The sequence below is a fragment of the Neovison vison genome, chromosome 6, assembly GCF_020171115.1.
Source record: "Neovison vison isolate M4711 chromosome 6, ASM_NN_V1, whole genome shotgun sequence".
NCBI classification, from domain to species: Eukaryota; Metazoa; Chordata; class Mammalia; order Carnivora; family Mustelidae; genus Neogale; species Neogale vison.
In genome coordinates, this window is record NC_058096.1 from 140,907,377 (window position 1) to 140,934,289 (window position 26,913).

At 43.1% G+C, this 26,913-nt stretch overlaps 1 protein-coding gene across 1 annotated transcript in view; it reads left to right on the top strand.

Annotated features, from left to right (window-relative positions):
- The window catches only part of PLCL2 (phospholipase C like 2), a 190,596-nt gene that overhangs the window by 158,763 nt on the left and 4,920 nt on the right, over positions 1-26,913 (top strand). Inside the window, exon 5 of the mRNA XM_044252517.1 lies at positions 12,784-12,893. Within this exon, the coding sequence (XP_044108452.1) occupies positions 12,784-12,893 (110 nt within the window). The remainder of the gene's footprint in view (positions 1-12,783; positions 12,894-26,913) is intronic.

Genomic DNA, 26,913 nt, shown 5'->3' on the forward strand with positions numbered 1-26,913 from the left:
GTGTTTCATAAACAAGAGGCAGAGAAGGGTAGAGAGCATGCCAGGAGAGCAGGCAGGGCGGCATTTTTAATTAAAGTCCTCACTGAAGCGCTCAGTGACTTCTGATGGGAACATGATTGGAAGTGGAGAGCAAGCTTTCCACACATCTGGGAAAGGGATGATCCCGGGAAGAGGGGCTCTGGAGGCAGAGGCCTTGAGGTGAGGGCAGTCCCTGTATCAGCGGAGGAATTAGTAGCCAGTGTGGCTGCAGTGTCTGCAGGACAGGGAGGGATGGGGGGGAGGGATGGGGGGGAGGAACCAGCATGGACAATGAGCCAGAGCTAACAGGAGGCCAGACACATGGGCTGGCTTTGTTCTCAGTGAGATGAGCAGTCTTCTCCTGGGTCCAAGCGGATGACTTGAGGATAAGGCGTGGGGGCAAGAACAGCAGCCGGAAGACCATTCAGGAAGCTTTTGCAACAATCCAGCCCTGTCTGTGGTTATGGTTTGATGGGTGGTAGTTGGGTGGAATGAGGCAAAATGGTTATATGCTGGATATTCGGCTATATTCTGGATATGTAGATTGGATGTGGGTAGGAGGGAAGAAAGAGGGAAGTCAGTATGACTGCAGGATTGGGGGCTGGGAAGTAGACACTGCTCTTCACTGAGGTGGGAGGACTGAGCAGGAGAGGCTTGAGAGGGAAGGGCAAGGATTTGGTTTGAACCGGGTAAGTAATGCCTAGTTCAATTCCACATCTAAAGTTCAGGTGAGGGGTCCAGACTGGAGGTAATGAGTTTGGAATCCATAAGCACAAAGTGATCTTTTAAGCCTGGAGACCGTCGTCATCTAAGAAGTGGCTGGGTGGAGAAGACGGAGCCCTGGCCCTCCACCATTTAGGTGTCGGTGGGAGGGGTGCCTGTGGAAGACCAAGCGCAGGAGGTGTGGATGCAGCCAGACAGGCAGGAGGAGAACACTGTGATCTTCTAGAAGTTGAGTAAATGAGGTATTTCAAGGAGATTCCACTTTTCACGCATCAGATCCAAACGTTCATATCCAAGACTGCAAATTTCTATCACACAGGGGTCATGATGGATTGATGAGGCTAGAGGGGAAAATGATACCTGTCACCTTGTTGGGGGTCCACACCTGGAGAGGGCCGTATGGCAGTAAATGTCAGATTTACAAGTTAGGTACACGTTGAACCAACAATTTCATTCTTTCAGAGTTTATTCTACAGATACGATCACATACTTGAGGAAGGACAATGTGTATAGAATTTTCTTTGCAACACTGAGAACAGGCTAAATGTTACCCTAAGGGCCCTCGTTAGATACATTCTGATAAATCCACATAATAGAACACTATGCTAGCATAAAAAAGAATAAAATCTAAATCTATATATATACATTCTCCTGCCCCCAAAGGTGTTATGGATTACACGTGCACAAGGAAGATCTTATAAATACGTATAGGTTAAATCTATATATATAGTTTTCAAAGTCAAACAGTGTGTGCTGTTTGCTAACATTTGTTTTAAAAGGTGGGGTGGGAGAATAGGGCCCTGTGTGCTGGTGAGGGTGTGAGTCTGTCTGGGAGGATTCGCAAGGGGGAGTCCCAGCAGTTGCCTAATGGGGTGGGAGCAAGAGGACTGGCAGCTGGGGAGAGGAGAGAACTCCGGGTACCAGTTTAGACTTTTTAAATTGCTGAGTCGTATCACAGTAATATCTGTTCCAAAATTTAGATAAGAAGAGGTACAAAAAGCAAGGGAGGCACAGACAGGGTAAGGTGAGGAGGCCGGCTGTGCCCTGGTGATCGTGTCACACTGAGCTAGAGAGACAGGATCCAGTTTAAGAGTGGCAATCCAAGTAAAGGTGTCCTAGGTTTAAAAAGAAACTAATCTTTGAGATAATTGGGGTGAAGAAGGCCTTTTTAGTTCTCAGCGAAATGAAATGGGGAGGGTTCCTGCTAACCGCCTCATGGCTCCTGTGACCCCAGCCCGCGTGCTTCACGTGGTCGCATGGTAAGGATGGTGGCCCGGCACTTGGATTCCGCACAGGCCTGAAAGTTATGCAACTTCCTCTCACCTCGGTTTACCCAGATGGAGCAGGCTGGCAGAGGAAGGAAAACCTCCCTCGTGCAATTCATTCACAAAGTGTGCCGCTGTGGATGTGGCATTCCGGGGATCTTGTCATCCATCTGGGTTTCAGGGATATATTTAAGAGACCTGGTTTATCTATCCCACCTCATGTGGAACGGGATTTAACAGCTCAGAAATCCATCTTAAAATAATTTGGCGTTTGTTAATGCCAAGATTGGAAAGAAGGCCAAGAAAAAGAGACTACCAACTGGAACTGTATGAAAAATAATTAGGCATTTCCATGTCTCTGTGGGGATTATGGTGTAAAGGCCCACGTGTTAGCAGCACACACAAACTTCAGGCCCCTGGAGTCCGGGGACAGAGCATAGAGTTTACAAAGGCTGTGTATTTTAATGGGTGCTATAATTAAATTAGTTGGAAAAAAAATCCGATAACTGTATTTTGTGTTCCAGATACTTTGATGTGCCACAAGGCACGTGCAGAACGTGCTTATTAAGGTACTTTTAATACCGTTGATAAATCATCCTCTTGAACGAGGTCCCAGATAGACCTGTGTTATATGGAATTCCATCTTCCAGGAAATATCTCACTATACCCAACTTGGGAAATTTGAGATAAAATATAAATACATATTTCTTTTGTTGCCATTTGAAAGATTTCGCACTTTGCTTATGGTTTCTATTTTCAACACATAAAAAAATATTTTTGCACTGGTTGTGTTTGTGATAAAAGTTTTTTAGGGCAGCAAAATAAATTTTCAGTTGAAAAACTAATCTTTAAGTATATAAGTTTAAGGGGTGCCTGGGTGGCTCAGTGGTTTAAAGCCTCTGCCTTCAGCTTAGGTCATGATCCCAGGGTCCTGGGATTGAGCCCTACATCGGCCTTTCCACTCAGCGGGGAACCTGCTTCCTCTTCTCTCTCTATCTCTGCCTACTTGTGATCCCTGTCTGTCAAATAAATAAATAAAATCCTTAAAAAAAAAAGTATATAAGTTTAAGATCAATATGTCTCTCTAAGTATTTTTTTTAATTGTATTTGTTTCTAAAAATATTTAGCCTTGAGCTACATGGTGTATTTTACAGTCATATCATTTAAATCAGTAGAGAAAATCCCAACCAGAATGTTTGAAAGGTCATCTGCTTTATGTTTGGCAGGAAGAAATGGCATTCGTTTTAATCGAAGAGGAAGCGATGCCATGTTTCTTGAGTCTCCCTTCCCTTCCAAACAAAAGCCTCTTTTTCATATCTTAGTTATTTATTGTATGTTTCATGTATTTTCACATTTCTATTTTACTTTTATGGCTGTTTGGCTTTCATCTAAGTTTATCTGTGATAGGAAGCAGGAAACTTAATAGAAGCTCCAGTACGCCCTATTCTTTGCAGTTTTAGTAATGTGCTCAGTTAACTTAATTGTATCATCCTGGAAAATTTATACTTATTTATTAATTTTTATAAAACACACTTAATCTGTCAGCTTTATGTTTTATTTTTAGTCATAAAGCTTTAAGCCCTTCCCAAAAGAAACTTAAAAATATTTAGATTATAAAGTATTTTGAAATAATAATTGGAAAATTATATGAAACCAATACCTACGTGTACAAAAAATTTTAGCTGTTTAGATTTTCAAGAGATAACATGGAAAGAAGTGACAAATTCCCAAAATTCATTCTTAACATTAAAAAAAACAAATCATAGGGGCGCCTGGGTGGCTCAGTGGGTTAAAGCCTCTGCCTTCAGCTCAGGTCATGATCCCAGGTCCTGGGATCGAGCCCCGCAGTAGGCTCTCTGTTGCACGAGGAGCCTGCTTCCTCCTCTCTCTCTGCCTGTCTCTCTGCCTACTTGTGATCTCTGTCAAGTGAATAAATAAAATCTTGAAAAAAAAAAAACTTTAAAAACAAACAATCAAAAACAAACCCAAATCATATACTTTTGTGCGGCCAGACCAATTTTTAAAATTTAATATTACAGCTAAAAATGGAAAGATTAAATGATTTATTCCATTCCCACCATGGACATTTGACCCTGTTCTTTGTTCACATGGCCTATTTCTTCCATTCCCTTAGACCAGGATGGAACTAAACTCTCACAGAAGTCACCTGAGTATGGGTTTTCCCTTTATCCTTTCTCTGCTGCTGGATCACCAGCTCTTCACTTCCTTAATTCTCAAGTTCATTACCACCAAGGAATTCGAGCAGATTTTCTTCTTGGTTAACATTCCTGAAGAAAAATAATTCACATCTTTTCCCTGGAAACAGAAACCTGAGGTCATGGAGTCAGGGGAACCTAACTGTAGGTTCTTTGGCACAGAGTAGCCAGGGCTCAAAGACAATCCTTTTGGCAAAAGAGCTGTCACAGTGGGCCTGGCCAGGGCTGTGTATGAGACATGACCATTCTCTCTGCTTTCTGGCTCATTTCCCCCAGGCTTTTGTCCACGTTCCCGTGCACTTCATTGGGTTTGCGTAACAGAAGCTCACAGTCTGCAAACTTTAATGCCTTTGTACACACCATGTATTTTGACTGTTGAATAGTATAGCCCATTGCAATTGGATAGCGTGTCACCCTTTCAAAAGACAGTTTATCTAGTTGCTACTGGTTTTCAAGTGAAGTTTCCTAAAACTTACAAAGATTTCCATTTCTTTGGCCAGAATTAATTGTTATCTCTTGTCTTACTTGGGTGGCAACATCCTGGTAGAATCAAGGAATCCTGTTTCCTTCCCCTACCTCTGTAGTTACCCCCACATGTTGTAAATGTTTGTTAGGCCACACTTTCTTTACACTGCCAGTTAGTGTAAATCAGACAAGGAAATAGGACATAACCTATAGGAAAAATACAAGATACTGTGAATAGCAACACATAGCCCTAAAATACACAGATTTATGAATAAACTGTGTTGGTGTCGTATTTGGAAGGTACCAGAAACCTACAGGGAAATGCAACCTGTTCCTGAAAGAAGAAAATTATCCCACTTCTTTTTCCCTCCTTATTATTGGCCTGGCTTCTATTTTTGAACCCAGAGATTGTTTTCACAGTGGGGATTCTTGTCACTAAGCTGTGGTAGGCATGCATGCAAGAGCCCCCGATTCCTCCCTTCTCCCCAGCCCCTGTCTGGGGGCTTTCTCCAAGTCCACCGCCACACTCAGGCCACAGAAGCTAAGAGCTGTGTTTTGTAAGAACATTAGAACTCTTTGGTCTTATATCTGCAATTTTGAAACCTCCAAATAATGATTTTGCAGATGATCACAAAAGAAATTTTCTCAGAATCAACAAAATTCTCATTATTTTCAGAAGCATATAGGATTTTTGTTTGTCAGGTTGTTTTTTTTTTTTTTAACCTATAATTCATCAATGAGAAGTACTGTGTTTTAGAGCTAAAAAGCCCTCTCTTTCACCCGCTAATGCCCCAGGTGAATATACAGTTTGCATAGAAAGCCTCCTTGGTGTGCCTCTTCCCACCTGCTAGCAGGACTGTGAGTGGGGACAGCCCTCCATTGCGTCTGTGGAGGGAGCGACAGCTGCAGTGCTCTATTCGTTCTACTTTCTCAGAAGCTGGTTTGGGGGATTCTGCATCTTCTTACCCTTTTAAGAATCCTAAAGGCAGGGCATCTGGGTGGCTCAGTTGTTAAGCTGCTGCCTTCGGGGCTCAGGTCATGATCCCGGGATGCTGGGATCAAGCCCCACATCGCATAGGGCTCCCTGCTCAGCAGGAAGCCTGCTTCTCCCTCTCCCACTGCTCCTGCTTGTGTTCTCTCTCTCACTGTGTCTCTGTCAAGTAAATAACTACAATCTTAAAAAAAAAAATAATAATAATCGTAAAGGCTTCACTTGGAGCTAAAAGCTGGCTGTGAGGGCTGCCTCTAAATACTGTGCCTATGTAAATGGACAGTCCCCTCCCAGATCGCAGGGACTTTCACTCTAAAATACAGGTAATACACCAGGCAGATAAAAGACACGCTGCTAACTGATAAACGAGGAACATGCAAATATGTCTGGTATTTAGTCTGTGTAACTGCATGTCAGTTTGGTTAATAGTGTAGTTAGTAGGAAGGCAGGATGTAGGGCTGAGTCGTGCAGGCTAACACAAGAAAAGCTGGCAGAAGAGGCCCGGTCCCCTTTCTAAACAAAGGCATCCTGAGGCCCAGCCTGCCTGCAGCAGGTACAGTTGAGCTGGGGGATGAGGGTGGGCTGGCATACCTTGCCTCCCTGGCTCCGCCCGCCCCCTACCTGCCTGCTGGGGAGAAGAGTTAAGCAGAGAGCCTCTCCTAAATCAGCATCCAGGGTTCTTACCGGTTCATTTAGAACATTAAGGTAGTAGGGATCAAGAGCAGGAAATGAGCAAGGGCTCCCTGTCCACCTTACTATGTAGCTTTCCAATGGAATTGCTTACAATTGTACAGTAAGGTTCATGGGCGATCAGCGCTACCTAGAACATATTTATTATCTGCTCCTTTTCTATTCAGTCACCTAAGTGAAAAACACCGAGTGGATTTACTCAGGGTTTCAGAAATTTAAATTTGTCTGATTTTTAATTTTTCAATTACTTTGTAAGATGAAACAATCCAGTCTTAAATGATCAGTTGGTTGTAATTTATTCAGTAGAATTTGACATTTTAATACATAGACTGTAGACGCCTCCTAAATCTCCCATGCATGGTGTCTGTTTCCTAGTACAAAAGTCCTGCTTTGATAGTTTTCCTACAGAGTTTATTTTGGCCTCAATTTAAAAAGCAGCTGTTGTTATGTATTCTCACATCATCATTTTACTGCTGTTGCCCTGTTTGCTATCCTGATACCTCTAAACTCAGCCATTGTGTTCCAGAACAAATCTATAAATATTTCTTGATGAAAGAGTTGCCAGTGAGTTGATAATATGAGCACTAGTTCCCTTACCTCAGATTGTTCCCCATACTTCTCGAAATCTCCTTTTTTGCAGTGATCAGTAATAGGTCTAAGCACTGGGTTTTAGTAGAGCTCAACCCTGCATATAGTCAAATGACCTACACATGGTGTGTGATCAATAAATGTTATTCTCTGAGCCCACCCCAGGCTCTTTCTGGTGCTGGTTAACACCCATCTCCACCCCCTCAAACTCTAATTGAAGAAAAAGCATTTTAAAACAAAAACAACTTGGCTCCCTTGTGGGGGTTGGGGCAGGGGTGAGAGAAGTGCTAACTTAGTCTCAGAAGTTTTGCTTATTAGACTTTCACCAGTTGCTTTAAATCTCACTCTGCTCCTTAGACAGAATGGTATAACTTACGGATGGAGAAGAGATATATATATATATAAGTGGTATCTTAAGAAGTTAAACACTTTCTCATTGGCTCATGTTTCTTTGCTGAAAATAAAGTGGAAAATAGGGAGAAAGTTACTTAACATCTAAACTAGACAAGTTCTTTATACTCAATGTTGATATAAAGAACCAAAAAGACCTCCTGTGCCATGTTAGCGTAGATTTCCTGATAATTTAATATCGAGGGACTAATGCAATTTGCATCTAATATAATTAGATTTCCTTGTTATGTATGGGCTGACCCAGTTCAAACACATAATCTCATTTGCTGTCCCTCTGTATTCCCTTAGAACTGGGTCAGTGCCTGTGCATTCGCCCTTACAGTGCTCTACCTCACGGCATAATTATTGGATATGCATAACCATAGCATGAGCTCACAGTAAGGGTAGGGACTCTAGGGACTCTTGACTAGAAATAAGGCATGGTAGGGGCTCCTGGGTGGCTCAGTCATTAAGCTTCTGCCTTCCACTCAGGTCATGATCTCAGGGTCCTGGGATTGAGCCCCGCATCTGGCTCCCTCCTCAGTGGGAAGCCTGCTTCTCCCTCCCCCACTTCCCCTGCTTGTGTTCCCTCTCTCACTGTGTTTCTCTCCATAAAATAAATAAGTAAAATCTTAAAAAAAAAAAAAAGAAGGAAGGCATGGTAGTTGGAAAAACCATGGGACATTGGGCTCGAACAAACCAGTATTCAAATCCTTCTTTCCCATTTCCTTGGGAAAGTGTTGTAGCCTCTCTCCAAGTTTCCTGTATAATACATGTAAAGCACCTGGCCAGTTGCCTTTCACTTCCCTCAGTTGTGTGCCCCTAGTCCTTGCCCTGGGCTTTTGCATATCACAGGGAAGCAAGTGAAAGGTACAGTCATGTTCTATGGGCCAAAGTCAGAATCCTCTGATTTCCTTAAAATCAACATATGCTTTGAATCAGTAGATTAGCAGGTGTTTGCAAATATCCATCTATAAGCTATTAATATAAAAAATTTCTTAAAGAAACCATTGTGTTATGCAGCAAGCTGAATAATGAATTATATAACAGTAGGACTGATCGTCTTGGTTGCTCTTTAAAGTTTTGGGTTACATATATATATATGTATATATATATGCATATATATTTTTTGGTCAGGTTTTATGTTTTTAACACAATTTTTCCAGTTTTCTCACCTTTTTGGCATGATTTTTAAAAAGATTTTATTTATTTATTTGACAGACAGAGATGACAAGTAGGCAGAGAGGCAGGCAGAGAGAGGAGGAAGCAGGCTCCCTGCTGAGCAGAGAGCCCAATGCTGGGCTTGATCCCAGCACTCTGGGATCATGAACTGAGCCTAAGGCAGAAGCTTTAACCCACTGAGCCACCCAGGAGCCCCCTTTGCTTGCATTTTTTTTTTTCAAGATTTTATTTGAGAGAGAGAGAGAGAGCATGCACAGGCTGACAGAGCGGCAGGCAGAGGCAGAGGGAGGAGCAGGCTCCCTGCCTCTCCCTGCCAGGATACTGGGATCATGACCTGAGCTGTAGGCAGCTGCTTAACCCACTGAGCCGCCCAGGCGTCCCTTTGCATGCATTTTTAAAAGAATTTCATTACTAATACATTTAGTACTTCTGTATGGACTTTTATTGGACTACTAATACATTTAGTACTTCTGTATGGACTTTTATTGGACTACTGATATTTCAAGAGGGGAGAGAAGAGGGAGTCATGTCGTCTCACTTTTTAGTAAACATATAAAATATGAGATTTTTAGACACAGCCATGTATTCAGCTACCCTTATTTCTTTACACGTTTCCCTGTTTCTTCCTTATCGATATCATTTTTTTTTTCATCATTTTAACTGTGTTTTTTCTTCCTTGAGTCCTCAGTCCTTCTCAGGGCAGCCCATCCTTTTACTGCCTCTGGCCCTGGGTTCTTCTTTCCTGCAGAAAGCTGCTAAAAATTGAGGTAGATGTTTGTCTAAGCTCAGCACTCCCTCAGAGACCACACAGTTGTTTACCTTCTTGTTATGGAGAGCTTCTCCCCCAGCAGTTCTCCGGTATCTCTTCTCTCTCCTGAGTTCCAGCGACGAGTTCCATCTGCCATCCTCAGTGATGCTGGTAAGCCTGCATCGCCTCCTGATGAACAGAATAGAAACACTGAGTGTTCATGGCCCTTCCTGAAATCCAGATCTTGCCTCGTCCCGTTAAATCTTAACAGAAGAGCCAGCACATCAAGGTCTCACCACTCAGTCTTCACCGGGCCATGTTCTCAGAATTGGGTCTGAGTCATCACAGCGCTCTCCAGGAGTCTCCCAGATGTGGTCAGGGGAAAAGTGTGCACGTACTCGCATGCCTGCAATTAAAGGTTCTCACAAAAAAACCCTGTAGATTGCTTCCTACTCATAGTCAGTTTGTGTGTGTGTGTGTGTGTGTGTGTGTGTGTGTGTGCAGTATGCTAAGCCAAGAAGAACTAGATAGAGGGTATACAGCCCACTGTCTGCGCCTGGTCACCAGCGTTGTGGGGGAGGGGTTTAGTTGATCAAATTGGGAATGTTCTCTGGTACCATCACTGGCAAAAGAGAAGTTGGAGAAAAAGGGAGTGGTTAGTGTGGAAGTTTTCTAAACAGTGCAATGAATTTTACTGTTCATTCTTGAAACCAGTTATGTTGTTAAGCCTTTAGTAAGACAGGAGTTGAAACCATCGTTCCTATTCAGTGAGGGGAAAAAAAAGAAGAAAAAAGATGAAATTGGCAGCTTTTACTGTATTTATCATATGTGTCAGCTTTAGCTTACTGTTTAAAGACACTGAGAAATGAGTTGCTGTCAATCACAGTATAAAGAGTTGCTCTGAAATGGTGTTGCATAGAAAGGGAGTTAGAAATTGGAATGCCCAACTGAGCAGTAAGCTTACACAGAGGAACACAGGAAATGTCTTACAAAGATTATGGCTGCTCCACATTATTTGTAACAGCAAATGCTCTTGAAACAACCCAGTGTTCATCAGGAGGGGACTGGTTGGTTAAATCCTGGTTCATCCACTCAAGGAGTCCATAAGCTGTTAAAAAAAAAGTGAGGATGAGCTCTCCAGGCTGACATGGAGTGATCTCCATCCACTATGTACCAAGGTACAGAACAGTGTAATTCTGAGCAGTGTACAGAAAACAAAAACCCAAGTACAGAAGAAATTTCTTGTGCAAGAAAGGGAAGCTTATGAATATACATACACTGTTGTTTTTATATATTTTTAAAAATTATGTATAGGGGCTCCTGGGTGGCTCAGTGGGTTAAAGCCTCTGCCTTCAGCTCGGGTCATGATCCCAGAGTCCTAGGATCGAGCCCAGCATTGGGCTCTCTGCTCAGCAGGGAGCCTGCTTCTCCCCCCCACCCCGACTGCCTCTCTGCCTACTTGTGATCTCTCTCTCTGTCAAGTAAATTTTTAGACTCTTTTAAAAAATTATTTATATATTTTTCAAATCAATTAATTAATTAATTAATTACATTTATTTGTCAGAGAGAGCACAAGCAGGGGCAGCAGCAGGCAGAGGGAGAAGCAAGCTCCCTGCTGAGCAAGGAGCCCCATGTGGGGCTGGATTCCAGCCCCCTGGGATCATGACCTAAGGTGAAAGCAGACTCTTAATTGACTGAGCCAGTCATTCCCCACAGCTGTATTTTCAAGGAGAAACAATACAGGAGAAAGTAAATTAAAAGCTACCAAAAATGTGTAGGGGAAGGGAGGGATCTGGATGCAAGACACCAGGAGGAAGCAAGACTTACCTGAGCACACTCTGATAGGAGGTTTGGCTTTGGAATCATGTATAAAGCTTTGACATAATCGCATAGTCGTAAAACAGATTACATCCAAAAAAGCACTACCCTGTCACACACAGAGAGGATGAAAAAGAACAAAACAAAAGCTAAATGAACCTAATTGCACTTTGTTAGTGACATAACGACATGGAGAAAAAAATTATTCCGACTTACCTTAGAAGACAATATTCTTACTATACATTCTTAACAAGATGCTCTCTGAAGACCCTCCCCCTCCCCCCAAATGCAGATTTTAAGTCATATTCAACAGTCTCACTACTAATAGGTTAGGAATTAAGATTTTCCACCTAAGAGATATAAAATAAGCATAAAGTTTTTAAAAACATATGTAAAAACCTCATACCCTTAAATTTGAATTAAAATCTTAGCAGGGCCCCTGGGTGGTGCTGTGGGTTGAGCAGCAAACACTTGGCTTTAGCTCAGGTCATGATCTCACGGTCCTGGGATCCAGCCCTGCATTGGGTTCCACGCTCAGCAGGGAGTCCACTTAAAAGATTCTCTTTCACGTCTTCTGTCCCTCCACCCCTGCCCTTGTGCTCATGCTCACGTGCTCTCCCCATCTCTCAAATAAGTAAATCTTTAAAAAAAAAAAAAGAAGAAGCATTAGCAAGATGTTATTCTTCCCTTTAAAAAAAAAAAAAAAGTAAGAAAGAAAGAAATGTGTCTGAGATCTGTCCAATGAAAAGGCCTAAAAAATAATGAAAACTCAGTAAAGATAGGCACTCCTAACACCCAGATTGTGGTATTTAAATATCTCTCCCCAGTAAAAGAGCCCTGGGGTCCTCGAAGAAATGCCTGGTTCCAGGGCCAGGGTGGAAAACATAGGTAAGTCTAGAACATCTTGTGCCAAAAGGCTGATGAGTCATTTCAAAAGGACATAGGAACCAGTCTGAAGGGTCCCCATTGGTCAGAGTGGGATCATTGACTGCAGTTTAATATATAAAATTCCATAGGTTGTCATGGTACTAAAGCAGCAAATGAACCATCATAGCACTCCTGCATTATTGCATTGTTGTTGCATCAGACGCTTTTTTGAGACTATTTTGAATGACAATAGGGAACGTTCATTTGATTATGTAAATTATGTTGAAGAGTCATAATGGGAATGCAGAGATCGAGTTCAGGGCCTTTATCCCAGTCCACTCCCCTTCACGAAGGCTTGGTGTCTGACTTCAGACTGATGCTCTCGGTGACAGAAAGGGCATTACTTTGCATTCATTTCATCACCAGTTGCCAAGATGGCGTCCACAGAGCTGAAATCTGCCTTCTGAGGTTCCGAAGACCTGGGTTCTAGTCCCACCTCTTCCTCTTGATTCCACCACAGCCGTCCATCTCTCACCCTTGCCGAGCCTCAGATTACTCATCTCTAAAATAAGAATGAGAACGCTTTTATGTGCCCTGTTCTCCCTTCCAGACCATGAGGAATGACTGCTGACCTCTAAGATGTTTCCGCCTTGCCGAGACCATGAATTGTCAGTGTTTCCCCTCAATTACTACACTCTTAAAGAGGCACATTTATGAAATTCCACTGGAGACTGGAATCTTTGAGCTCTACCTAGAAAAATAAGCATTGCCCATTCATCAGCACAGGTTGGACTTGGAAGTAAAATGCTTTGTTTCTTTCAGCCATGGAATTCCACGAACACTTACACAGCATCGGAACCAAGGAAGGTCTGAAGGAACGGAAACTACAAAAAGCAGTGGAGAGCTTTACCTGGAATATCACCATCTTAAAGGTATGTGGCCAAGCTGTTTCTGATGCCGGGTGACGCTGCAGCCTTGCTCAGCACGTTTCCTCCTTTAAGTGGAACAGGCCTTGCCTTGTATCAGCCACTGAGGCGATAGCGTGGTCACCGCCATCCAGTGAGAACTCAGCCCTCAGGGGAGGCTGCAGGCACAGCCCCCGGGCGGTGCGGTGCGGTGCAGCTTGGAGAGAGCACAGCGGACTCCGGTAGTTGGCATATTGTGGATTCTGATGGGAAAGGAGAGGACCTTGGCTTCTACCCTTAAAACATTGTCAAGTTTATAAACGCCAGTTGCTATCTGTGAAATAGTGTGATTATAGAGGGATGATTGGGAATTTAGATTCTAATTACTCAGATGTCATTTAATACTTCCAAGTATAATCACAACCTTAATATTTATATGATCCTGGACAAAATGAGAAAGACTTATGTGGGGCATAATTAAAACAAATATGTAAAGGAATTGCCATTCGACAGAAAATTTGCTTTAGAAGCCATCTGTTTGTCTTCCTGCCTCCTTCCTTCCCTCCCTCTCCTTCACTTCCTTCCTTCCTCAGCATGACCATTTTTATAATGTTCAGTATTTTTTATTGTAAAAGTAATACATTATAGTTGAAACTGTCAAAATAGAAATATGCAAAGATGGACGTGGTCCCACCGTTCAGAGGTGACTACCATATGCCTTGTGCTGTACACTCTCCCTGTTTTAAAAACATGGTTTTTAAAAGGAGGCTATGTATGTACCTTGAAGCCTTTGTTAAGTTTTGTCCCAGTGGTCTTTACTTTTCTTCTTCTCCGCGTTTGGGAACTTGAATAATCATAACACAGAAACATTATTTCACTCTGGATCTTGGACAGCTAAATCTAAAATTACTCTCTGGTAGTCACCCTCCAAACTTTCTGCTCCCTTGAAGCCAAAACTATAAGGACATTCTCACTGCTGCCTCTTTTAATTTCCTTGTTCCTCCTCAAGTTAAGAGATGCATCCTTGCAGCAGACAATGGCTTTCTGATTTGATTTAAGAGAAAGTCACCCTTCCAAAGCTAGCCAACTTGCATTTTCTCATGTTAAACCTCTACTCGTTTATATAATTAAGATCATTTTCTTGACTTCTTAAAACAGTTCCCTTCCTTCACATGTGCTTTCTTTTGTAAGCTTTCAAAAGATTAATCAAAGTTAACCTTAGAGGTTAACTTTGATAGTTTGCAATTTAGTAAACAGCAGATAGAAGAATTTATAAGGAAAAGGAGTTTAGCTGTATAACTTGCTAACTCATTCCCACCCAGAAGTGGGGGTACACAACAAATTTCCGACAAATCTCAGGGAACAAAGTAGCACAGTAGTTTAAGCTCTGTGATAGAACAAATGCTCGTGTTGCTTTTATTTTGTTTTTTGTTTTTTGTTTTTTGTTTTTTCCAATTTATTTATTTTCAGAAAAACAGTATTCATTATTTTTTCACCACACCCAGTGCTCCATGCAAGCCATGCCCTCTATAATACCCACCACCTGGTACCCCAACCTCCCACCCCCCCGCCACTTCAAACCCCTCAGATTGTTTTTCAGAGTCCATAGTCTCTCATGGTTCACCTCCACTTCCAATTTACCCAAAAGTACATACCCTCCCCAATGTCCATAACCCTACCCCCCTTCTCCCAACCCCCCTCCCCCCAGCAACCCACAGTTTGTTTCGTGAGATTATCATGTTGCTTTTATTATAGGCAAAACCAGACTTATAGACCAGACCCTTCACCTGTCAACTGTCCTCACTACTTGTTTGAGGTCTGGGAACCAGAAGCCTGAGTATTACTTGGGAGCTTGTTCAAAAATACAGATTCCCAAGCCCCACCCTGGGTCTACTGAATCAGAATATGCATTTTTACAATATCCTGGGGGATTCTCGTGCACATTCAAGTCTGAGACGCACTTGGCTAAGAGCCACCGAAAATGGGAGCCTGGCACACACATTAATGAGAAACAGCTGACATAAAGTAACATACCAGATTTTGGAAATAAGTAATTGAACCAAATAGCTACGTCGAGAAAACCCATTTTCTTTTGACTTATGTCCAGGACAGAGAATTAACACCTCAGACTTGCATTCACATGGAAACTAATGTATAGGACAGGGTAAAGGATCTTTTTAGAATTTCCAGCATATTTGTTCTAGATGGTGTTTGAGTGTGGTAGAAGCTGAGTGAGGAATGCGAAAGAACCGGAGAGATCTATGTATCGTTTCCATATAATGGAAGGGCTTTTTCCACCCCTGGGTGATTCACAAGTTTTAACTTTGTTTAGGAGAATCAGTGACCCCTTGGATGTGAATTTGGGTCTGAGTTGAGATACTAACCTTTTCCTGGCAGGAGGGAATCAGATCCTTTGTATTCTTCTGACCACTTGTTCTTCGTGGTAAGCTAGGAGAGGTGGTGGCCCTCCGAGGCTATGCATGGTGGGCAGTAGGCAGCCGTGACCTCATGGTGGACCCAGAGGCTAGGGGAAGGTTTCAGATGACACTGGGTATAGAGAGAAAAGGAGAAGAAGGGCGGGGAGACGTGTCCGGGGAGTCCTGGAGCTGTGAGGCCAAACACCGTAGTGCTTAAAAATGCAGCCTCCTGGGGCACCTGGGTGGCACAGTGGGTTAAGCTGCTGCCTTTGGCTCAGGTCATGATCTCGGGGTCCTGGGATCGAGCCCCGAGTCGGGCTCTCTGCTCAGCAGGGAGCCTGCTTCCCTTCCTCTCTCTCTGCCTGCCTCTCTGCCTACTTGTGATCTCTCTGTCAAATAAATAAATAAAATCTTTAAAAAAAAAAAAAAAAGCAGCCTCCTGAGCCCTACCTCAGAAGCTGGGTCAGAATCTCTAGGGACAGAACTTGGGAATCTGTTTGTTTAACAAGTTCTTTGGGGGATTCTGAGGCATCCTAAAAAATTTGGGAGTACCTCTGCTCTAGAACAAAATTGAAAGTATCTTCCTCCCTCATTTGAACAATGAAGAAGTCGGGTGGCCGATCTTCCTGGGACATAGGACTTCCTGTGTGTAAATCAGGACAGACCTGGGCAAACCAGAAGATGATGGTCACCCAGCGTGGGAGCCTCCTGCTGTAAACTCCTTTCATATAGGGACATGCCTCCCAGTTTTTATGAATTTTTGCTTGCTTTGTTTAGTTTTGCAATTTTAAGAATTGCTTTAAAAATACAAAAATGAATAAAGAAGAATTGTCAGCTCTGATCACCACACCCAGAGTTATCTACTATAGACATGTTAGCATATTTACTTCTAGACACTTTTTATTTTGAATAGAAATCATTCATTTGTTTTTGTAAATGCATTTTCATTTATATGAAGCCTTTTTTAATGTAGAAAAGATAGAAGTTTTAAAATGACCTCAAGTCCTCTGAGAAGTAACTATTATTAAGTGTAGGTGACCTTGGGGCACCTGGGTGGCTCAGTCAGTTAAGTGTCTGCCTTTGGCTCGGGTCATGATCCCAGGGTCCAGGGATTGAGCCCCACATCGGGCTCCCTGCTCATCGGGGAGCCTGCTTCTCCCTTTTCCTCTGCTTGCTGCTCTGCCTACTTGTGCTCTCTCTCTCTGTCAAATAAATAAATTTTTTTAAAAAAATTTAAATATGTGACCTTATTTTAGGAACCATTTTAGATGCATATGGATGGATGGATGGAGATACATATTATTGATTTTGAATCATACTTCTTTTTTCTATTTCTGATATCTTCTAAATTGGCATGTATCTTATAGTCCATGGTATCTGTACACTATACCCTAGTTTGTTGGCAGTGATTTTCTTTCTTAATAGAACCTCTGAAAAGAACTGATATCTCAGATATTATGAAATAAGGTACGCCAATAGACAGAATCCTACTAGGATCGCTTTTTAATTTTTAAAAAAAATACTAAATTTTACTTAATTTAAAAGAAGAAAAGTAAACCATAAAGAACTTAAATGAATTTCTATTTATAGGAAATAATTATCTCTCACAGTAAAGCTTGTTCAGTGATTCATTTAGCTTCTTTCATTTACCATAATGCTTTGCATATTCATCCAAGTTGAGGTGTGTTTCAGCAATCCATTTCTTTTCATTGATGAACAGTATTCTGTTTGCTGGCCACGGGACCTTTTGTTCATACACTTACTAGCTGATGGGCGTTTGGGTTGTTTCCAGTTTCTAGCTCTCATGACTAAAGCCACAGGAAGCATTCCCAAGCAGGTCTTTGTGTGAACATGTGCTCATTTTCTCAGATAAATATGAGTGCAGTTGCCAGATCATATGGTTAAATGTATGTCAGACTTTATAGGAAATTGCCAAACCACTTTCCAATCTGGCCCATGTAGTATTCCCCCAGCAGTGTTGTGAGAGTTCTAATTATCCCACATCCATGTCAACATTTGCTATTGTCAGTTTAGCCAGTATATGGCATGTGTAGAGGTAGAGCATCTTTTTGTTTGTTTTTTTTTGGGTTTTTTTTTTTTTTTTTTTGGCCTTTTAAAAGAATTATGATGGGCCTTAGTCTGATTTTCATCATGTTTCTTCTCCTTCGGGGTTCTTGAGATTCTTCCACTTGTGGATTTATAGTGTCCATCAAATTTGGAGAATTTTTAGCCATTTTTTTTTCTTTAAATCTTTTTTTCTGTCTTACCCTTTCTTCTGTAGCTCCATATATATATATATATTTTTTTTTTAATTTATTTATTGCTTGATACCTTCCCAGAAGTGACAGATCCACTATTCACTTCTTTTTAGGTCTTTTTTCTTTCCTTCTTTTTTGATAGTTTCTGTTAGTTCTGCATCTTCAAGCAATACTATTGTGTCTTCCACAGCATCTATGCTGCTATTAGTCCTTCTCAGCTCCCCACTTCTCTCATCTCTTTGCTCACTGTATCCTCCATCTTCTTGAACGTAGATATTTATGGTGATTGTTTAAGAGGCCCCCCAATCTGCCACACACATCCTGGCCACCTTACCTCCCCAAACTCCAGAGTCCATCTCCTGGGCTCACTGGGGCCTCTGGGCTCTGCTTGGGCTCAGGCTTCCCACAGCACAGCCCAGAAGCGCTCCAAATAGGGAGCTGGACCCCCATTTGCATCTTTTCCCTCAGAGTTCTCTGTGTTGCACTGTCGGAACATCATTGTTGAATATATTGTGTCCAGTTTTCTCCACTTGTGTGTCAGCCCTGTTCCTCACTTATTTTGTGTCATCTCTTTCATCCTACCCTCTGTCCCATCATCTGTTCTGCTCTATCTGACGTAAAAGAGAAGGACACTCTGTGTCTTTCCAATTTGAGTGGCTCTTAGAATTCTTGGGATTTTTATGAATTGCCACTGTGTATTCTGTGAGGTTTAGAAGTTTCTTGAATTGTGTCACACCCTTCTGTTTGTTTGCTGCTTGTGTTATGTGTGTGTGTATCTGTGTGTGCGAGTATGTGTGTGCTTGCCAATTTTACTTTTTGCTCGTCTCATCAGGAATGTGGGAAGGAAATTCTGTTAATATGTCTTCCACCCACGAACTTAATCAAGATGTTCCTCTCCCTTTATTTTCCATTTGCTAAAATATTCACTGAACTGGTGATCATTTTCATTGTTTCTATTTCTTATTGTTCCCCAAATGATAGACTCTCATGGTAGAAGAGCCCTGTTTTAATTGGTCCCTTTTGGTGATAAGAAGCCAGATTCCTGCAGGCTGGCTCACAGAGGAGAAATGAGCAATCCTGGCTCATGGAAAGGATCATGAGAGGACAGGGAGGCCCGAGACCAGAAGCTGTGGTCTGGCCGCACGAGAGTGAACAGCAGTCAGGAATCCCAGCAGCGCCTGGGACAGCCCTTCTCTGGGGGACTGTGGTCATCCACTCAGTCCTTCTCCATCTGCCAGCGGCTCCCCCTGCTCACTCGTGGTTTCTGCTGCTCTATGACTTGGTCTTGTGTTGCTTTGGCTCTGACTACACCTTAGAAGTTTTTATTCCAAGTTCTCAATCTACTTGTATTTCCTAATTTAAATTCCAAAGAGAGGAAATCTGATCAGCTCAGCCTGTCCTTTCATTTCACGTCTAGACCAGGAATCCTAAAGTTATAAGCCTCTTCTTGTATCATGTTCTCCTTGGATCAGGTTCTCTACCTGCTTCAGTCCATTGTGCCCAGAAAGGCACTGTCACAACACACAAAATATGGCCATCTGACCAACTCTCTCAGTCCTCTGTTGCTGTGTAACAAACCATGCCAAAACTCGTGATTCTGTGGGTTAGCTGAGCTCAGCTGGGTGGCTTTTCTACTCCCTCTGGTGTTGACCAGGATCACCTGTGAGGCATGGTCCAGCTGGGAGGTCAGCTGGGCCTGGAATACCCAAGAAGCCTCCACTTACCTGACTGGCATCTCACCAGGGATGGCTGGAATGGCTAGGTCTCTCTGTCCTCTCTCTCTCTCTCTCTCCCCTTCTCTCCCCATGGACCATCATCATTCAGTAGTCCAGCCCCAGCTTCCCTAGATGGCTGTGAGATTCCAAGAAGACAAAAAGGGAAGCTGCCAGGCTTCCTCAGACCAATTCCTCCATGTTTAATTGACCAAAGCAAGTCAAGGCCAGCCCAGATTCAAGGGAGGGGGAAGTGGACTGCACCTCTTAGTGGATGGAGCAGCAGGATGCCTGGACAGGGATGGAAGCAATTATGGGCAGCTGCCATTGCAGAGAGCATCCTACAGTGGCAGAACCTGCAAATGAAGCATTTTCCCTTTGACGAGTGGAGACTTGGCCCCACAACAACGTGGGGTCATCAAATCCACCTTTGTGCCGCTTCCTCCTTCCTACTTGCCAGCCTCCTCTACCATCATGGAGTTTTAGCTGTGTTCTGCCATACAGTAGGTAGAATTTGATCTCTCTGTAACTTCACTTCTTCCTACTGGTTCAGTAATACCCTCAGAATAGCCCAGAATTATTCTATTCCTTCTTCCTCAACATCCCTTTATACCTTTGGGAACTCTCATTGTCTTCTCTTAGACCTCCCCGATTCAGATCAGACATGCTTAGCTTGTGCAGATTCCAGGATGAGATGGCATCTGGCCCCCTCCTCACTGGGTTCCTTGGCTTTCTGAGGGCTCTAGTTTGTCAATGTCCTTCGGAAGATGGGGGTGGCCAGAATTGTCCTCATACTTTGGGGGCACAGGGCACTAACGACCCCAGGGTAGGACTTGTCGGTATGATTTTGTTCATAGTCTGAAAATTATCTTACTGTTAATACAGGCCAAAATTATGCTGGATTTTTCTAGCACCTGTGTCATATCCTAAACTCAAATGGAGCTTATTACAGTCCAAGATGTTTTCCAGATGAATTGCTGCCAAGCTAGCTCTCCCTGCTCTGTGCCGCTCCACCCTCAGAAGTAAGACTAAAAACTAAACCCTGAAAGCAATTAGAGATTTGTTCTCTTTAGGAACATAAGACTTCTGCCAAAAATAAATAAATAAACCAGACGGTCTTTGCACCTGGTAAGATATTAATCTTGATTTCGTTTTTACCTGAGGTGCAGTACTTACCTTAAAGACCTGAAGACTAACATTTGTTTCTTTTCCAAAAATTTCTGCGATGGTCTTTGTGCAACTCCTTTTCCTTATTGATGGTAATATCCTTTAGTTATGTTACGTATTATAGGAAATGTATTATATTGCCTGTTTTCCTGAAAATCTGTAATCGGCTGAAAGCCATTCCTCTGGTTGGCGTGTGCAGATTCTGCAGCACGGCTCAGGAAACCAAACTACAGTAGTGTTTGTCATTAGGCAGACTGTTCTTTCTGGTCCACTTAAAACAGTAAAACCTCAGACACTGGATCCTACTAATGTGGAATTTGTTGATCTCTCAGCTAATGTTTAATTATGCAGAAGTTGTGCTTAAAAGACTAATGGCGCAAGGGAAGTGCTTCTGCATGCTGTTTTAAGTAGTGTCTTCAGGAGCTTCCACGCTCATGATTCTGACCCTGCTCCTCCCTCTACAACCCCTCGCGCTCTCCAGACCTGCCACCCTCCTGTCTGGTCCTGGTGCTGCTCCCCAGAGCCCTCTCTCGACCTCCCATCTCTGCTGTTCAGTCCCGGCTCCCTTCCACTGTCTGGAGCCTCCAGGGCAGCTCCTGAAACCCTCACCCCACCCCCACCCCCACCCCCAGAGTCACCAGTTCTGTGTCAGGCAAGATCTCCCAGGGCAGGGGCCGACACTCACCACTAGTGGGAAATTTAGCCCTTCCCATGTCCATTCCTGTTACAGGGAGATGGCAACACAGTTGGAGCTCTAGAAAGCTTTGTAGTACAGAAATCATGCTCCTGAGCCATGGTTAGGCCCCAAAGGTATCATGTGTTGGAGTCATAGGTCACGTGTGGAAGGTGGGCTCCTCCACAGCCCGTTGGCCTGCTGAAAGCCTTTCCTGCTCGTCTGTCGGGGCCTGACTCAGACACCACACTCCTCCTCCACGGTGCTGCCTAGGAGCTCCTGGGAGCCCCCCCGCCATCTTTGCTGAATGAGACATAAACTTGTTTCTGAAGTGGGAGACGTCCATTCTGAATTTAAATGACATCTTATATTGAAAAATTTAAATTAAACTTTGTATAAATCTTTGAGCACCACCACTGCGAAATTGAGGAACAGCTGTCAGTGTGATGAAATAGCCTAACTCTCGGCAAGGGTGAGAGGATCGAGGTGCCGGGGGCGTCTCGGGATTCGCGCAGCAGGCCTGTGTGATCCAGACACTGCGTCATACGCCTGGAGCGGCTCTGGGTTAAGGGAAGAACCAGGGTTAGGAGCAATGCTTCCAGAACTGTTCTCACACTCTCCCAGGTCCTCATCCACCTGGCCAGCACCCAGGAGCCCTCTGGGGACTCCACAGCAGAGTCTTCCTGCTGCGGGGAGATGAGGCGATATACAGTTCCCATTCCACTGCCTCCCAACATGTGAATGAACGTAGTAGAAGCTAAAAGGACAGAAAAAAATCATGAAACACTTAAAAGGAATTTGATGTTCTATAGAGAAGCGCATGCTGCTAGGCTTTATTGCTCTCACTTTAGACTGATGATCGGGGGCCTTTTTTCAAGTGTAAGGCTTACTGGGATGTCAGTGGGAAGAAGGCCTTCTGTACCTCAGATGAACATGCTACAGCCTTTGCCGGCCACACAGGCCTCTCAGAGGGAGCTGTCAGAGTGTAACGAGGCAGCTTATATCCCAGAACCAAGACACCCACAGCCCCACCATTGCAGTGTTCACTCTATCCTCATTCAATAAATACAGAGGGAACGCTCTATTTTTGTGCTTCTGTTTAAGCCCAGGAAGAGTGAATTGTCTGCACTGAGGACATTAGAGATGGTGGTAGATGTTCCAGTTGGCTTGCTTGAAAGTGTCACGTGTCACACATGGGGCTCAGCTCTATGGTTGGGCCCAGTAGTTTAGTTAATCTAAAAAGAAATCAGAGCACACAGAGAAAAGTTGTGTGTTTAAGTGTAATGTGCTGTGTAGACTCTGCCTTGTGCCAAGCCCTTAATCTCTCCAAACTCTTTCCTCATCTATGAAAGTGGGGATAAGAAGAGCACCTCTGGCAGAATTGAGAGACTCTCATGACATAATCTTTGTGAAGGACTTAATACGGTGCCTAGTGCGCTGTAGTTAGTGTTCCCAGTACTGTTTCCTGGTCATGAGACTATGTTAGGGTTTTGCAATTTTGATTCTGTGGTTCGGGTTGCAGAAGATGCTCTGGTGAGAAGTAGCAGAAGAATCCTAGACCTCTGTGCTGTCTTCTCAGAGTGATGCTGAGGGAGGAGATGGGAGGCCTCTTGACGACTTCCCAGTGTGCCAGGAAAAATATGGACGCGTGCATAGCAACTTGCTAAGTAAGGGCCCAGCTTGTGGGTTGGTGCTAGGCTTACGTGGGGTGGCAGTCCATCTTCCTGCTGGGCCTTCATGCTAAGTGTCTGCCCCCATCTCTTTTTGCCAGAGTTAGCTTCATCTCTTGGGGGGAGCAGAAAGTGTCAGTGAGGGTGCCTAGAAGCTTCTGTCCTCCTCACTGTGTTCCTGAGTGGATAAGGAAGCAGGAAGGAGGCAGCATAGTCCATTACCAACCAAGAGAACCTTCTGGGGTTGGAAATTTTAGCCCCAGAACAACACAAATGTCAGGTTGGATACTGGACATGCTGAGGTCAAGCCAGATACTGATAACTTGGGTTCTCACTTGCATTAAATTTAAGAGTATCTGACTACCTTTATGCCTCCTTCAGACTCCCAAAATGGTGTGAGTGTCCTCTTTTTTTTTCTCTTCCCTCCCACTGCTTGTAATTTGGAAGAAATAGGTCTGCTAACTCCCAGGGAACAGCAGGTGGCCATCTTTGCCCACTCCAGCTCTTAGCCATGTGGCCATTGTGTGGTTTCGTGGCAGAGGTCTGGGAGTCTTTGTGGCCATTCTGGTTCACCCACCTCAGTAGGAAGGCAACTCTGGTCTCCTCTAATAGACAGTTGGATAGAAAAAGCTTTGGAAAAAAAAAAATAACTGAAGTATAGAATCCCTATTGTTTCAGCTCTAGGTCTAAATAAAGGCAGTGAATTGTGATTGTTAATTTTAGATTCAAAAACTATGTAGCACTAACAGATGTGCCTGGAATTATTTTTAACATATTTTCAAAGCTTAGACATGTTTTATGGTCAGAGAGAAAATTTGGTGATTGGCTGATCATTGAGTATGGCTGGGACTCTGGCTCCAGTGTCTGGTATCAGCCACCATCATTCCTTTCTGGCGGCTCCAGCCTCCGACCCCATTCCGGCAGCCACAGGCAGGGCCAGAAGGAACATGGTCGGGGCAGACTCTCAGCAGGAGCCGCAGGGATCTGGCCCTGCCCTTAGCTCCATCTTTTAAAGATTATGTTCTGAGTCTAAGTAGGAACCTTAAATATTTTGACCTAAGGTTGTTAGAAGTCTTTCATGATGAAAACCAAATAGAATAAGTTATGAAATTCAAAACAGAATGTGTGAAACCAAATAGGGTTTGAGTTTTTCAACTAGAAACATTGTGAAGCCAGTTTCGTAGGAGTCTTCAAACCCAGATACCCTGTGGCGGTGGGCGGCAATGTTTTAAATAGCCTTTGCTCTTTTGAAGTCTTTGAAGCAATGTGATGTGAACGCTGCTGCAGCAAACACCATCATCGCCCCTTTCAGATTGTTCTTTATTCTCGCTGGATGGTGCAAGTCCCAAGACATGTCGGACACACAGTTTTAGATGCACAGAACAAAACAGAAGTAATATGGATAAAGCCCAGCAGTTCCCCAACCCAGGCTGACAGCCTGTAGGGGTCCTTTGTGTCTCCCAGGCTAGCGGCCCATCGCCTTGTCTGTCCGAGATACAGTTAATGACCTGTCTGAACTTGGGAAGCAGAAGATCCAACCAGATAAAGAGTTGTATTATTACCACAGTGATTATCCTCTACCATCTGGGGATTTCTGTTTTTAAATGCCCCATTGTCCTGTGGCCAATCTGTATCGGCTGACATGGAAAGATTGTTGCCAAGGCATGATTTTTGGTGAACAAAAAGAAAACCGAAGACTTTAATAGTTTGCTTGATTCCATTTCTGTAAAAGTAAAATAAAATACCTGTTCATAATACATATAAATGCAGAAGAAAATGCCTCCATCTTTGGGAGCCTTCTGTGAGGTAAAAGAGGTACTTTCACATTTTACTCTCATTATATTCACTCAGTCTGTTTCTTGAGCCCATGTGATATGGCCGCTGCTGTTCTAGGCCTGAAGGGGGAGGTTCAACAGTGGTCTGAAGATGTAAAAACCCCTGTTCTCGTGAAGCTCACATTTAATGGGAGAGACAGACAGTAAATAGTAACAGAGAACATTACATGGTGGTACATATTATGGAGAAAGCAAGGCCAGGAAGGGACAAGGAGAGCTGTGGGCAGGATAGGCAGTTTTCATTTTGGAATGGTGGTTGGGTAGTCAAGGCCTGAAGAAGGTGAGAGAGGAAACTATGTTCCTTTCTGGGTAAAGGCCTGCCCTGCACGGGGAATGCTGAGTGAGCCCCCTTGAGGCTGGGCTGGAGAGGGATTTACTGTGTGTAAGGAGCACTGTGGGGCCCAGCATCATAGTGGCTGAGCAAACAAGGTGGGACCATCAAGGGGGTGAGAACAGCTCAAGCGCAGGACATAAGGGCTGTGGGAAAGGACTCTGACTCTCACTGCATTATATGAAGAGTCACAGAAGGTAGGGGGAGGAGATGTTCTGACCGCATGTAATTGTGCCTCTCTGGTTGTCATGTTGAGAAAAGAGAAGCAGGATGGCCAGTTGGAAGGGCATAATCATAAACTCAAACAAAGGTGACGGTGGCTCAGGCTACTGTTGTGGCAATGAGGGTGGGAGGAAGTGCCAAGAACCTGTATATGTATATATATGGATTGATGATAGAGGTAATGGGGGCTGCTGACAAGTGGGGTGAGGGATGCAGGAGAAGGAGAGGACTCAAAGATGGTAGTGGGGCCTTTGGTCCAAATCCTTGCGAGAACTGAGTTGTCTTAACCTTGGAAGAGTTGGTTAGAGAAACTGGTAGGATATCAGGAACTCAGTTTTGGACATGTGAAGTCTAAGAGGACATGCCAAGTGAATATTTTGAACATAGACCCACTAATTTTTTATTAGTAAAAATACAAGACCAGAAATCAATGAAATTGAACTCAGGAAATTGATGGAAAAAATCAGCAGGACTAAAATCTGGCTCTTTGAAAAGATCACTAAAATCAGTGTGTCATTAGCCAAGCTAACTAGGAAGGAAAAACAAAAGGAGGATGTAAATTACAAATATCAGAAATGAAAGAACGGACGTCAGTACAGATCCCATGGATATTAAAAGGACAACAAAGTAATAGGATGAACAATTCTTGTCCCACAAATTTGAAAAATTAGATGAAATAGACCAATTTCTTGAAAGGCACAATCTACCAAAATTCACACAAGAAGAAATAGACAATTTGAATAGGCCTATCCTCATTAAAGAAGTTGAATGAACAATTATCACCCTTTTAAAAAGATTTTCTCTATTTATTTGACAGAGAGAGTGGGAGAGCACAAGCAGGGAGAGCATTAGGCAGAGGGAAAGGGAGAAGCAGGCTCCCCACTGAGCAAGGAGCCCAACGGAGGACTCGATCCCAGGACCCTGGAATCATGACCCAACCCAAAGGCAGATGCCCAACTGACTGAGCCACCCAGGTGCCCCTAAGTATAACCTTTTAAAACAGAAAGCACCAGCTCACATGGGTTGACTGGTGAATTCTATCAAACATTTAAAGATGAAATTATACCAGTTTTTTTTTTTTTTAACATTCTCTTCCAGAAAATAGAGGCAGAGGGAATACTTTCTGATAACTTCTATGTGGCTAGCATTATCCTAAAACCAAAACCAGACAAAGACATTATAAGAAAAGAAAACTACAGATCAGTATCTCTTATGAATATAGATGCAGAAATTCTCAATATTAAAAAGTTGAAGACAGCAATGTATAAAAAGAATTGTACACTATGTACAAATGAGATTTATAAAGGTATGAAGGGTTGGTATAACAATTGAGAATCAGCTAATGTAATCCATCACATCAACAGGATAAAGAAGAATCATCACATGATCATCTCAGTAGATTGAAAAAAGGCATTTGACAAAATCCAATACCCATTCATGATTTAAAAACAAAATAAAACAAAACAAAACAAAAAAACTTCTCAGGAAAGTAGAAATAGAGTACTCAACTTGATAAAGAACGTCTAAAAAACACCTATAACTAGCATCATACTTGTGAGACTTCAGACCTTTCCCACTAAGATCTGGAACAAAGCAAGAATATCCCCTGACTCCACTGTTTTTCCACAGTGTACTAGAAGTCCTAGTGGATGCAATGAGACAAGAAAGAGAACTAAAAGGTGTGCATTGGGAAGGAAGACATAAAACTGTCTTTGTTCACAGATGACATGACTGTCTATATAGAAATTCCAAAAGAAACTGA